The sequence below is a fragment of the Papio anubis genome, chromosome 4 (assembly GCF_008728515.1).
Source record: "Papio anubis isolate 15944 chromosome 4, Panubis1.0, whole genome shotgun sequence".
Lineage (NCBI taxonomy): Eukaryota > Metazoa > Chordata > Mammalia > Primates > Cercopithecidae > Papio > Papio anubis.
Genome location: NC_044979.1, coordinates 31,592,415 through 31,605,594, shown reverse-complemented (window position 1 = coordinate 31,605,594; position 13,180 = coordinate 31,592,415). Strand labels below are relative to the sequence as shown.

The 13,180-nt window shown below is 35.6% G+C and overlaps 1 protein-coding gene across 10 annotated transcripts in view; it reads right to left on the bottom strand.

Annotated features, from left to right (window-relative positions):
• Positions 1-13,180, bottom strand: part of GRM8 (glutamate metabotropic receptor 8) — an 824,703-nt gene that overhangs the window by 328,724 nt on the left and 482,799 nt on the right. For all 10 annotated transcript variants that reach the window (XM_017956170.2, XM_017956173.2, XM_031664855.1 and 7 more), the window contains one exon: positions 5,130-5,330. In XM_017956170.2, the coding sequence (XP_017811659.1) occupies positions 5,130-5,330 (201 nt within the window). The remainder of the gene's footprint in view (positions 1-5,129; positions 5,331-13,180) is intronic.

Sequence of the window (13,180 nt, the reverse complement as noted above, 5' to 3'; positions counted from 1 at the left end):
AGCTGCTTCCTTCCTCTTGGTGTCAGATAATTCAACCCCAATACAAGGGTTTGCATTACAAAATTCCGAAGTTGGCTCTTCTCTCCAATTATCACAGATTCTGCTTGATTCCTGTCTCCCTCAGACTAACACAAACTCATCCACCTAAAGAAGCAATGAGATTCAGATACCTAGGCATCACCCCCTCTCTCAGGTTTCCACCTCCCTGCTTAAGCTTTCGCCATAAGGCACTTATAGAAACTTTCTAAATGTCTCCTTTATCTATAGGGAGTGATCCGTGACAACCAAGTTTGTACTACTTCCTCCTGTACAGATAATCTGGAATAGATCTTACATACAACCTGTTTGGCTAATGAGATTAAAGCTTCCAAGAAGTTCAAATTGAGACTTTTAAAACGAAGTTAGTTTTGACAGGTGTCTTAAACAAAGAATAGCTAAACCCTAGAAATGGAGACCATCTGCTACCCTGTGAACCTAGAAGAGAAAACCAATACAAAGAGAAACAGATAAAGCAGACAAACAGACAGACAGAGCTGCTTTTTTTTCCTTATAGGTTTTTATTTCTTAGGACCAGTTCTTTCTTTATACTCGTTTCTATTCTGCTATGGGGTTTCCTGATGCACATTCACAAATTCCTCATTTTAGCTGAATTAAGCAAGTTTTAGTTGACTTCTCAAGTTGGTTGGTTATATACAATCAAACAATTCCAATTAACATGCCACTGTGCTTGACCTGTCCTGACATGAGTTCAACTACAGGGCAAGGGAGTAGGGAGATAGCTCTGAAATTCTATCCAACACTTTCTTTATGATAAATACGGTTCTCATAGTAATAGAAACACCTTTGATTCTATACAAGATGTACAGAATTAATATTGTATTGCCTATAGATCAGTCTGGAGTAAGGAACTGACAAGTTCCTAAAATATCTGACCTCCTTTTCTCTCTATTTTTGGATAAATCTTAGGGTTTAAAAATTATAGAAATAACTTTTGTTCAGGTAGCAGCAATAACAGTAACCCTAAAAAGAAAATCTGTTTCCCTCTGGCTTCCCAAGCAGATAGAAGATGTTAAGAAAACCTGCAAGGGAAACATCAGTGATTCTGCATGCACTGTGATTCAGAATGTGCTTAAAATACAGATGCAGAAGATGGTTCAGGTACCTTTTCTCAGTGACTTAAAAAAATCACTTTCAGTGATTGCATTCAATTAAACCACCATTGTAGCTTATGTCTTCGATGCCACATTAGTACTCTACAGTTCAGCAGTTTGACTGAATCCAGCTTTAGTTATTTTTTATGAAATAATTTTGGCCTGAAATACTAGTTGTTTATCACTCTAAATTTGAATATATTCTTTGCTTTGTCAATTAGATGATACACTGGAAGAAGCACAATCTTTTAAATACCTTTAAACCATTGCTTAAGTAAGCATACCACACACCTGGTTACAATGTGAGCAAGATTAAATTTTAACAAACCAACAGTTCTCTTTAATTTTATACCAATCATCTGATGAGCTTCCAGTGCCTCGCTACTTCACCTCCTGCTCCTATAAACTGGAAGCAGAATCTTCCTCCACACCAATAACATGGTTTTACTATCTCAAACTAAAAAGGAGCATACAAAGAAATGTATCCTGGTATCTAATTATGTCAAAAAGAACTAATTTAACAACAATTTTATCTATACAAAAATTATACTTTGGGATAGCCACTATTCAATTTTAAATGGGCATTACTAAGTAATTCCATCAAATGGGTCAATTTTTTTAATTCCTTGAGAGTACATTTTGTAGTTCACTGATCCTGGCAGACAATCGAGAAGGCCACACTGTACAAACTTGGCAGTTGTCTTATAAAGCTCATTATTTGACAACTGGCAATAGCTAGGCTAAAAACCTTCTAATATATACTATTTTTTGTTATGTACAATAAGCAGCTCTGGTTCTAGTCAAGCACATCTGGGTTCTTCAGAAAATTAAAAATTGGTCTTGGGCAAACCTTGTTTTGGCCAATGTCTTCCTTGCACTTTTGGTGTTAGGGAGGTGGGACAGCTGTCCCACCAGGTGAGAACACTGACTATAACCAACATAACCAACTCATCTGGTTTCCAATTAACAACATAACATAGCTGTTTTCTAGGTTCCTAACAGCTAACAAAAGCTCCAAAACTCTACTTCCACCTGCTATTAATTCCCTGCAAAGAGCAATGATATGTATGTAAGTCTGCAGATTGTATGTGTGCTTCATAGAGCCACTGGGACTCTTCAAGGTACTTCCGTGACCAGTAAGCAAGACTAAGGAAGTAGACCGGCCAGAGCTATGCCAATCCCTTCAAGCCAACAGCTCTTGTTTTTTAACAGATTGAAATGTTAGATTTCTGAGTAGGATATTTTTGAAGATAGAGTCTTAAAACTAGAGTATAAGGGAGATGTTCTTCATTTATTCTTCAGAGTATGGTACATCCCCATATCATCAGGGCTCCAAAGAGTTATAAATCTAAATCAAGGATGATTATCTTCCTCCTTGAAAACATCCTTAATGAAATATACTTTCAGTGTTATGAGAGTTACATCATTTTTTAACTTTGATTGTGGGTACAAATGCAAAACAGCCAGAGAAGACTTCTGCTTTTGCTGTAAAATTTTGTTAAATAACATTGCTCATTTGGCTGTCAAAGTAGCATATGACACCTTTCTTTTGGAAATAATTTCCAAGAAAATTTGTTCTCTCTTGAAGAATAGGTAGGCTTGCTTCTATCATATAATGAAAATTATAAATCACATTGTCAGTCCCTTTATGCTTTGATTGCTTAAGAAGCTCAAAGTTAATGATTTCATGTTTTATTCTGCTTACCATATTTGTTTCTTCTTCCTTTAGTAGTTTTGATGGTGTACTTCTATTTGAACAGCTCTGTGTGTCATTTTTCTCATAAACAGAATGAACATTAATAGATAAGTCAATAATAAAATTAAAATGTGATGAATATCCTGGAAATTACTGAAAATCAACAGAATTATGTATTGTATGATCATTTGCTTATCTTCAGGTCTCTTATCCTGTATTATCAGCTACTGGAACACAATCAAGTCTCAAGCCCAGCAAAATCAATCTCCAAAGAGCTCAAAGAGATTGTCTTTTAAGTTCATATACTAAGATTTATTTATTTTCCATAACCCTCATCTGAGATATACGTAACCTTGTATTAGACACAGTTCTATTATGCTCCAATAGGTTCTTGTTGCTTTCAAGATGAAGAATAAACCTTAATAATGGCCTATAAGACCTCACATGGTCTACACGGCCCAGCCTATTGCTCTACCCTTATCTGAGACACCTACTCCCTTCAGATTTCATCTGCTCCTAAATCCCTATATTAGGGAAATATCCACTATTATAAACTCTAAAACCAGAATATCTCCCTTTTCAGCACTCATTGCAGATTACATAATTATATTTTTGTTTGCTTATTTGATTAATACCTAAGTTCTCCAGGAAACTCTAAGTGCCATGAACGTTTTGTCTATTGTCCCCAGTAATGTATCATCGGCACCTGTCCTAAAAACAAGCACAGCAACAGCATCAGAAACACTTTGATAATGAGAAAAAAAAAATCCACTGTAAAAAGTGGACAGAGCTCAAAGATCATTCATTGGAGTCTAGAGGCAAATCCTCTTAATAGCCATTACATTAAGATATTCTTTAACCGTCTTTAATAGGATCATTATATTACAGGATGGTATAATAATTATAATAATTGAAGTCATCAAGGAAGGGTTAGGTTTTGATCTATGGTTAAGATGAAAGACAAATGCCTTTAAAATGCTTTCTTTAGTGCTTCTTTAAAAGACTTCCCTGTCTTCGGAGGTGAGCTTCAGTTCTATGGAAACTTCACTTATCTGCGTTATTCTTCCCACCTGTTAACTAGCAATACTAGATAAAGGAAGAGTTCCCCAACCTCAGGTTATCGTAAACAACCTTGTATTGCAACATTCCTCTTTTGGTCAATTTCATAATTGCATAAAAATTATTTTCAAACTCCTGTTAGTATTCATATTCCCAACAAAAGGATTAATGTTATGTAATGCTTCACAAATATTCTGCCACAGACAATGTGTGTTGAATTTAAACCAAATTCTGTCTTAGGTTGCCTTTAAAGGAAAAATGCCAAAAATGCAAAAAAAAAAAAAAAAGAAAAGAAAAGAAAAAAAGAAGTTTCCACTTGAATTCTAAATTGAAGATGACCTTGTGCTTTTCTGAGAAACGCTGGCAGCTGAGGTCACTGGAGTGTGTTATGATAGACGGTGCAGTGCTGTGTGTGTCTCAAGGCATGTCCATTGTATGGATTAAAGCCAAACCAAAAGTATTAGGCAGCTCAGAGCATTCTATCATTTCATTTGAAAATAATGATCAAAGTCGTGGGCAACAACCATTGCAACTCTCATGAAAGAATGGCAGCATTCAATAATTCCATCACTTCAGACAGACAGTTGGGCTATTCTCAATCAAATACTATGAATCCAGTATATTCTGTGTCAGTTTCTTGTGGCAATCACAGAAACAACATTTCTGCTTTTACAGTATAAAAATCCTGTCTACATTGTGTGCATCCCTTAGCTTCCAAATGACTGAGTCATTGAGAAAAATACAAGGAAATGGAAAACACAGAAACTGAACCCTCTTTGAGTATAAATATATAGCAACCCAAATCAGCCATTTTCTTCAAGTCAGCTTACTGTTTCAAAAGCTTAAAATCCATTTCGAAACAAAATGTCTACAATCTCTTCTCTAATAACAGCATGAACAAAACACTTTCAAAGAAATATAATCTAGTGCCAATGGTTTTCAAGCCTTCTAAGTGATCTCTTCAATAGTGATATTTAACTAGAACATTTTGATTGATAGAGGCTTATTTTAAACTTTTGCTTCCTTCACGCATAGATTAATGGTAGCATAAAAATATGTTTGAGATGTAAAAGCAGGTGGAAAAACTCACACTTACGATCAAAGAAGAGAACTGCTTCTAATCCTGTGTTTTCCACTCTGCCTGGGTATCTTCTATATATAGGAGGAAAAACATACCCTGTTGCTTTTGAAGTATTTAGACACACACACACGTTGTAACTTACCATTAAAATTTACAGCCCGAATATAACCAAGTAGCTCTTTCCCATCAATGGTACTCATTCGTGGACAAAGGCCAATGTATCCAGGGCAGAGATCTTTGTGCATATTGTGCAGGGCGTAAGCCATGGAATATACTGCATCAATTACAAATTGGACCTTTCCTTCCTGTTCATAAGCTGAATCCCGAGCAATTCGCTCCAGCCCTGCAAAATAAAAAAGTAAAAACCATCAGTTGACGTTAGATTCCAAGAAAAGACGGCATTAGAGCTAAGATTTCCATCATTTGAGGACACTTAATGAGACACAACTATTTGATTTCACTTCTGATTAATTCTATACTTACTGAGTCAGGTTTTTAAACTGGATATTGAGTTTATTTGGAAAGAGTAAAACTATTTCATTAGCAACAAAAAGATATAAAGTAAATAAAAGATGTATAGTTTCATTATCGTTATTTCCACCTTATTGAGTCCTATTATATTGTGCATTCTAGTAATTACATAACGCTTTGGTAGTGGCTTGATCTTTTATGTAAAATGTGTAGTGTGTCATTCTTGCCATCTATCTCAGCTCCAGGAGTGTCATTTAATTAGTGGCCCAAAGCAAGGTCTTTCACCACCCACCAAATCAGTTATAATTTTTAATGTGCTCTATTTGCGAGCCTTTTTGTAACTATTATATGACAATTGTCCCTTAAGTGACCCTAGTTATCTTTATAATAATCATTCAATTTGTTTTCTTTTTGAACTCAATTTTCTATTTAGAATTTCTATTAAAAAGATGCAGACACCTCAAAATGAATGTCACTCAGAATAAATGTACCTGTATTTGGGCATATTTAGGGCTGATAATTGGCACTGGAGATTACTTTTAGGTTGGTGTTTATAATTTAATATAGAATAGATATATATTTTAAATGAAATATAAATGAAAGCTCAACTATGATCCAACATTATCGTTTTGAAAGCGAGGAAACTGAGACTCATGGAGGTTATAATTACATGGGGTAAATAGGGCAGGTTTGGGACGCATTCGTAGGTCTCAGACTGCAAGTCCAATATTCTCTCAATCCCCAGAAAAATTTGGTAGATGGCAAGAATGCTGGGCATGCAAGAAAAAATTATGAAAGGGACATCAAGAGTTTATTAAGGGAACAAAAAATGATCTCCTATCACTTCTACATCCATCACCAACCCTTACACAACTGGTAACACTTAGACAAAAGCAAGTATTTTAAACTTTCCATGGATGTTACTAACCTTGAATAAATTGTACTTATGTTCAACACATATTTGTTTTCTAAACACCAATGCATATAACCTATATATTTAGAGAGTTGAATTAAAGTGGTTTATATTTGGATATTTACACTCTGAAAAACTGGTGGTTTTTTTCCTAAACAAAAATAGTGGTCAGTTTATTTTTATTCATCCAATTATTGTTTTTGTTTTTCCTTTGGTCTTAATCACTTGTGACACTGTTCTTTTAGATGCTCTTGGTTGGTATTCTGGTCTCTGTGGTCTGTCATGATGCTGAATTCTGCTCCTCCCTGTTTGGCATGGGTTTTCTGATTTTCTCATGTCTCAACTTTTCATTCTCCAAGGCTGAGTTTCTTCATCCCCAACCTCAGAATCTGCTCATTGTCAATTTTGTCAACTACTAAAATTTCTACCGTCTAGAAATATAAATGGGAATATAAAATGTTGGCTACAGAGTCCAGAACATTAGATCAATTTTTAATAATTAGTTTAATTCATTTTGGAAGTTAGCTTTTTGGAAAATTAGCTTTCTAAATCTTTCTTGCTGTCTAAGTGTATAGTCCCATATTTCCAATGGCCTACCATATCTCTACGTAGTCTGCTTTTGCTATATCAAACAATATATGTAAAACGAGGCTATCTCTGTAGGGGATTCCCTAAAATATCCTACTGATATCTTGCAAGTTTGCGAGCACAAAGAGACAGGGAAGACTACTTCTCAAAAGGTATATTGTCTCCTTCAACCTACCTTAGCTGCATGATCTAAGCTAAGATCCACAAGACATGGGGACTATGTTCTCTCCATATCTTTAGGTTATACTTTTGTCTCCTGAGTCTTAGGACAACACTGCTTGTTCCCAGAATCTCTCATCAAGTTTCCTGTGAAAACAACCCTTTCCACTTCTGCCTAAAATTTCTCTCCCATGGCTTTAACCGCGAAGTAGAGCATTCATAAATAAATATTGAAAGATGGTTACAGCAACCAAATAGATGCTGTTATTTCCTTATAGATTCTAGTCTGGTGACTAGCCACTCTTGTTAGTCCAGGACTGAGGGGGTTCTCAGGACCTAGGACCAAAATGTGAAAAGCCCTGGAAAAACCCAGGATAGTTGCTTATGAAAAAAGAGGGAAATGACGAGGAAATTTCAGAGAGAAGACTAAATAACGACTTTGAGGATCAGTCCCTAGGTCTGGATGGATATCCCTGTGTTTCATTTATTTTGCATCACTGCACTTGAAAACAGAAAATGAAGACAATGAGGTTCAGGGCAGTTGTTTCCACACTTGGTTCTCTCCTTAAGTACAGATTTCTCAGTACCACCCCGGACTTGCTGGGTCAGAATCTTCCTACCTGGGACATGAAGGATCTGTCATTTCAACAACTCACCAGGAGATTCTGGTGCAACCAGCTAAGTCTGTGGGCCAGCTTTAGGAAATTTCTGCTCTTCCATACAACAATCTTCAAAAATACCTCTATAGATCTATTGTTTAGAGAATTTTATGGTATTGAAGTATGAAAATAATAATTCTTTTATGATATGCACAACCCAAAGAAAATCTAATCAAATTATTTCCCTTTTCTCACTAGATGAAGAGTCAAAGAACACAATTCCCAATATTTATGCATTTCAAAGCTTCCACCATGTCCTCAGACACACAGGGAGGCCTGGAGCTGATGACAAGGGTAGAAGCCAGAAAGACACGAAAGATCTGTAAATGAGAAAGTGTAACGAATTGAATGTGTTCCTCATGAGAGGGTGGAAACAGAAAATAGAAAGCAGTAGGGAGAAAAAGATACAGAGAGGAGGGAAAGGAGGATGGAGAATACAGAGAAAGGCTTGCACCCAAGGTGCAATAATGGCAGAGGGAAATCTAACATTCCAGGTTGTTTGTATTGCTGCTTTGTAAATCCCTCTGCTGCAGACATACATACACACACACATACACACACACACACACACACACACACACACCCCTCACACACCTCTTCTGTAAATATTATTGGCTTTTAATCTATTTTTTTTAATTTTGTGGGCTTTAAAGAAAAGGGAGGATTTCCATATTTCCATTACTGCAGGGTGAAGGGTGGAGAGTGGGCATAGAACTGGCAGAAAATGCCTAAGCCAAATGGCTTCAAATGAAGTAATGACCACAAGAACATTAAGGAATTTGGAATTTTTTTTAAACCTATGAAATTCATGTAACAGCTAGACATGTGTGACAGTTTCATAGTTTTAAACTTAATCTATCCTAAAATGTTCTTGATTTAATATATTATCATTTTATTTTAGTGCCAGTGTAACCTCAATATATTATTTTACTTTATTTTACATATTATCAATTTAATATATTATCATTGTATTTTAATGCCAGTGCAACCTCCCTGTCAATCCATAGAGATACTCCTCAGTGTTCAAGAATTTCCTGATAAATTGTAATTGACATGCTCCAATTTAATAGATATACTCTTCCTCAGCATTTCTTAAAGAATAAACAGTCTGGTGTGGTGGCTCACAGCTGTAGGAGGATTGCTTGATGTCAGGAGTTCAAGACCAGACTGGGCAGCATAGTGAGACCCTGTCCCTACCAAAAAATCAAACTAAAAATTCAACTTTATATACAATAGGTCTAAATGAATAATCAGATACACATAATCTTATTAAAGAAACATATTTAAATTTTCACGATTCAAATCATTTTTTCTAGTTATAAACTCCAATTATTTTGACTGTTGATTACATATATTCCAACTTTGTACATTTTTGTTCTTTTAAAGTAAGAGTTCAGAAGTCTGCCTAGTAACTGGTACCACATGTGAATCAATGAACACTGTAAAACTCTCCCCATAAATCAATGTAAGCATATGGTGACAAACTGAAAGACTGAACACTATTACCATTTCTAAACTTAAAAGTGAATCATTTGATTTCTTTTCAGGCTGTTTAGACAACGTATTTTTCTGTTCCTTAACACTTCAACCTCATGATGACACTTAAGATTTTACAGCAGCTAGAATTTGCTCCTCACTTCCTATATTTGATTCTCTCATTCATCTAAAAGGGGAGTTTAGGAAGCTGACAGTGACTCATCAACCTAATTGGCTGTAAAATTTCATTATGCTATAGTTTCTAAAGTTAGTGTTAACGTATTGCTATAAAGTGCTAAATATTGTCAAAGGCTGTATGTCAGCTAACCATTTTAAATATCACCGATTGTAGAGTTGTGATGTGTTCTAGTGTATAGCTCAAAATTAACAGCATAGAGCAAAGTGTTTGCATGGTGAGACAGGAATTCAGCCTCCTAAATTTTATAGGAAGATTGTTTTACATCTTCATTAATGGAATCTAAATCTTGTGATTAGATCTCAGGTTCCCAGAAAATAATAAATTTTTACTCGTCTAAGAAATAAGCACACGTACTTTAGTTAAGATCTTTCACACTTTGTGGTGTATATTCTTGGGTTTTGTTCCTTTTCAGTAAAAAAAAAAAAAAGGCAAATTGGCTTAAGTTGGCAAAACATTGTATATGTTACGATGTAAGTTCCTAAGATGAGTCTAAGAGAAATTTCAGACTCTTTGATGCATTGTGGTTGCAAAGCATTGCTTTCTAAGAATTTCCCATTTCTCAGGATAGAGTTCAGTTTTCTAAGCTAAAATGTCAGAGGGCTAATTTAATTGTCCTGAAATTAGGCATATAAAACTTCTAACACCAATGCAATGATAGTCCAATAAGGAGTTGGTCAATCCAAGTAAAAAACAAATGGAAGTCATACCAGTTGCTTAATTCCTGGGAAATCAAACATCTGATTTGTTGCCTTTTTCTTACAACCATCTCAGCTTGGAGTATAAATAATCCAACAATCTAAATTTGTAGATTAAGAAGTATTTGTTAAAATTTCTCCCTGAATTTTTCTGAATTATGAAGCAACTATTTTAAATAATTAAGTCAGTTTCTTGGAGTTGCTGCGGAGAGAATAGCAAAGAGAAAGAAGGGAATTTGTGAACCTGCTATGAATAAATACATTTATGCATCTAGGCCGAGATTTAAAAGTCATTCTGAATTTCATAGGAGCTTCTCTGCCTATTGATAACCAGGAACAAGACTGTCATACTTTACATTGTGCTTTTCCCAATGTGACACAGATACATTGTAACTGCATAGTGCAGTGACTTTTAAATCCGTGAAAACCATGCCAAGAACCACATCGCACACTAAAGAGTAACTGCTGTCAAGCTGACAAGTAGATCTTTTTTTTTTTTCCTGAATTTAAACTGATTTGGGTTCCAGGATACAATAGGGGGAACATAAGGTAGAAATACAAGCATGTTCAATTATACAGGACTATCTCTAGAGCACTAGGATCCACACATGAAAGTATGCACCTCCCGTACTGAAGACAGATGAAAACATGTACCCTGAGATGAGACAGACAGGCGAAATGACTGATAGAAGTAGCTAGCTAGGGCAGAGAGAGGATCAGTCAGGTAGACCTGGATCCAGGTCCCAGCTGGACAGCTTAGAAGGCGATTGGCCTTGGACACCTTCCTGAACCACATCACTAATCCTGGGCCTTCAGCTGGCATTGCTGCTCTTAGGGACCTCTGTAATGGGGTCCCTCATCCCCCCAGCTTCATCTGCTCCACTCCTAGGTCCTTGAGTATTACATAAGATCTCCAAATGCAGGCCTTTATTCAGCTGTTTACTCTCTTCATTCCTTGCCTAGATGTTTCCAAGCCTCAGGGGAGATGTCACTTCAAATTAGTTAATATTTAATGATTTTCTTCCCAAACTTAGCCTAGATTAGATCATACAGCATCTTAAATACTAGGCTTAAATACTGAATATTGTTCACTTGAAATGGAGAACTACTATCAATATTTAAAATTATTGCTGAGAATAATGTGTAAAATTAATTGAAGCAAGCATAGGTTGAAGATAGAGATGAGTTGGGAGGCAGGTTATGCAGAAAGTGGAAACAGGATGACCCAGGGAAATGAAAACAAAGGAATGACAGAAAATATGCTTTAGATGCCAAATTGACAGAATCTAAATATCTGATTAAATATGGCAGCAAAAGTCAGGAGGCAAAGAATAACTCAGGGTTCTGATGCTAGGTAGTAGAAAATTGAGACCATGACCAGTTTGAAAAATCAGGTGAAGGTTTGATTAATGATATCTCCCTAAGAGCATCAAGACTTCAATTAAAAGGACTGATTTTTAATGTTCGGTGCTATTCATTATATCCTCTAATATAGTATAGACTTTATATAGATGTTTAATTATTAAAAGAATAAAAGGCCCAAATGTTTAAAGTAATCACATAACAATAACGTGGTTGATCATTTATTTGCAACACTGGCATAACTGAGGAAGCTATGTTGGAATAGTGCACCTTATGCAGTGTTGCAGTAAAACCAATGGCCTGAGAAGCCAGACTTGCATTCCAGTTCTAACACCACAACCAATTAACTTTGTGGCCCTGGACAAAACATGATCTCTCTGGTTTTTGGTTACTTCTCAGTAAAAATTAGAGAACTGAACAAGATGCTCTGTCAGCGCCCCCCCAGCTCTGAAATTCTGGATTCTAAGGCATGTTCTCTTATTTCTAACTGCTTCCTCCTTATACTCGCTAAGATCACTTGAAGATGATTTGAGTAATCTTCAAGTAAGTGTGACTGAACAAACACCACTAAACCCAATTCTCCTAAACAGTATCAAGTATCCTGTAACTGGGCTACTGCTGAGACCGGGAAATTCTACACTAACAAAAATAGCAAATGTCAACCTGGATTAATTTTTCCCTGCATTCAGAGATTTGGTTCACTGTATCACCACATTTTCATTGTTCTTAGATTTAGAGCCATTGACCAAATCTGGTTCCTCAAAAAAGAGAAGTTTTTAGGTCTCTTCTTTTTCTGATACACTGCCTTAAGGAATCAATTACAAAAAATAAGGTCAGAGAAGTGAAACGGAAGAGGGCGGATATAAATAATTAAAATGGTAAGGGCACTTCACAAATAGTATCCCTCTAAATTATTACTGCTTCTCTTGTACAAATAGAAGAACTGAGATTCAAAAAGTCAAATAATTTACCCAAGATTGCAAAGTCATGGCAGTAAATGCTAATTTAAAATCAGGTCTACATGACTCAAAACCTCTGCCACTACCACTATTCCTTCTTCTCTGTGAAATTTCCTTTGATTCTTCCAGTTCAGGTTTATCTTCTACTTCTCCAAACTCCCCTTTCACTTACATCAACTAGACCAATGATTAGATTGTCTCTTAAATTAACTGCAAATGCAGGTTCTCTACGTGTAATGTGTTCATGCACTCGTGTTAATCTTTAAAGACAACAGTGAAATAGGAGTCAAAAAATATTATAAAATATAAACTTTTACAGAAATGCTGACAATATGTATTAACAAATCCTAACAAAAATGTCAATACTTATATTGAAATACATTTAAAAAGGAAAAAAACTTTCTATAACATTTTAAGCATTTTTCTGAACTGTTAAACAAAAAAGAACTTCTTGTGAATTTCAGCCATCTACTTATGAAAAAATTGGCATAAAATGGCTGAAATTCCCAAGCAAAAGGACCGGACATTTGTGATAAAGGCCAATGCTAATAAAGCTTATATATTTATATTTATACAAATGACTAAAGTATTTTAGCCTTGGAAGGCAGTGTGTCTGAGTCTATGCCTCTATATGATTTTTCTTAAAATATAACATCAAGCTCAAAAGAGAGTTTCATACTCAAGATTCTGCTTTGTGGATTCTTCAGCTGGC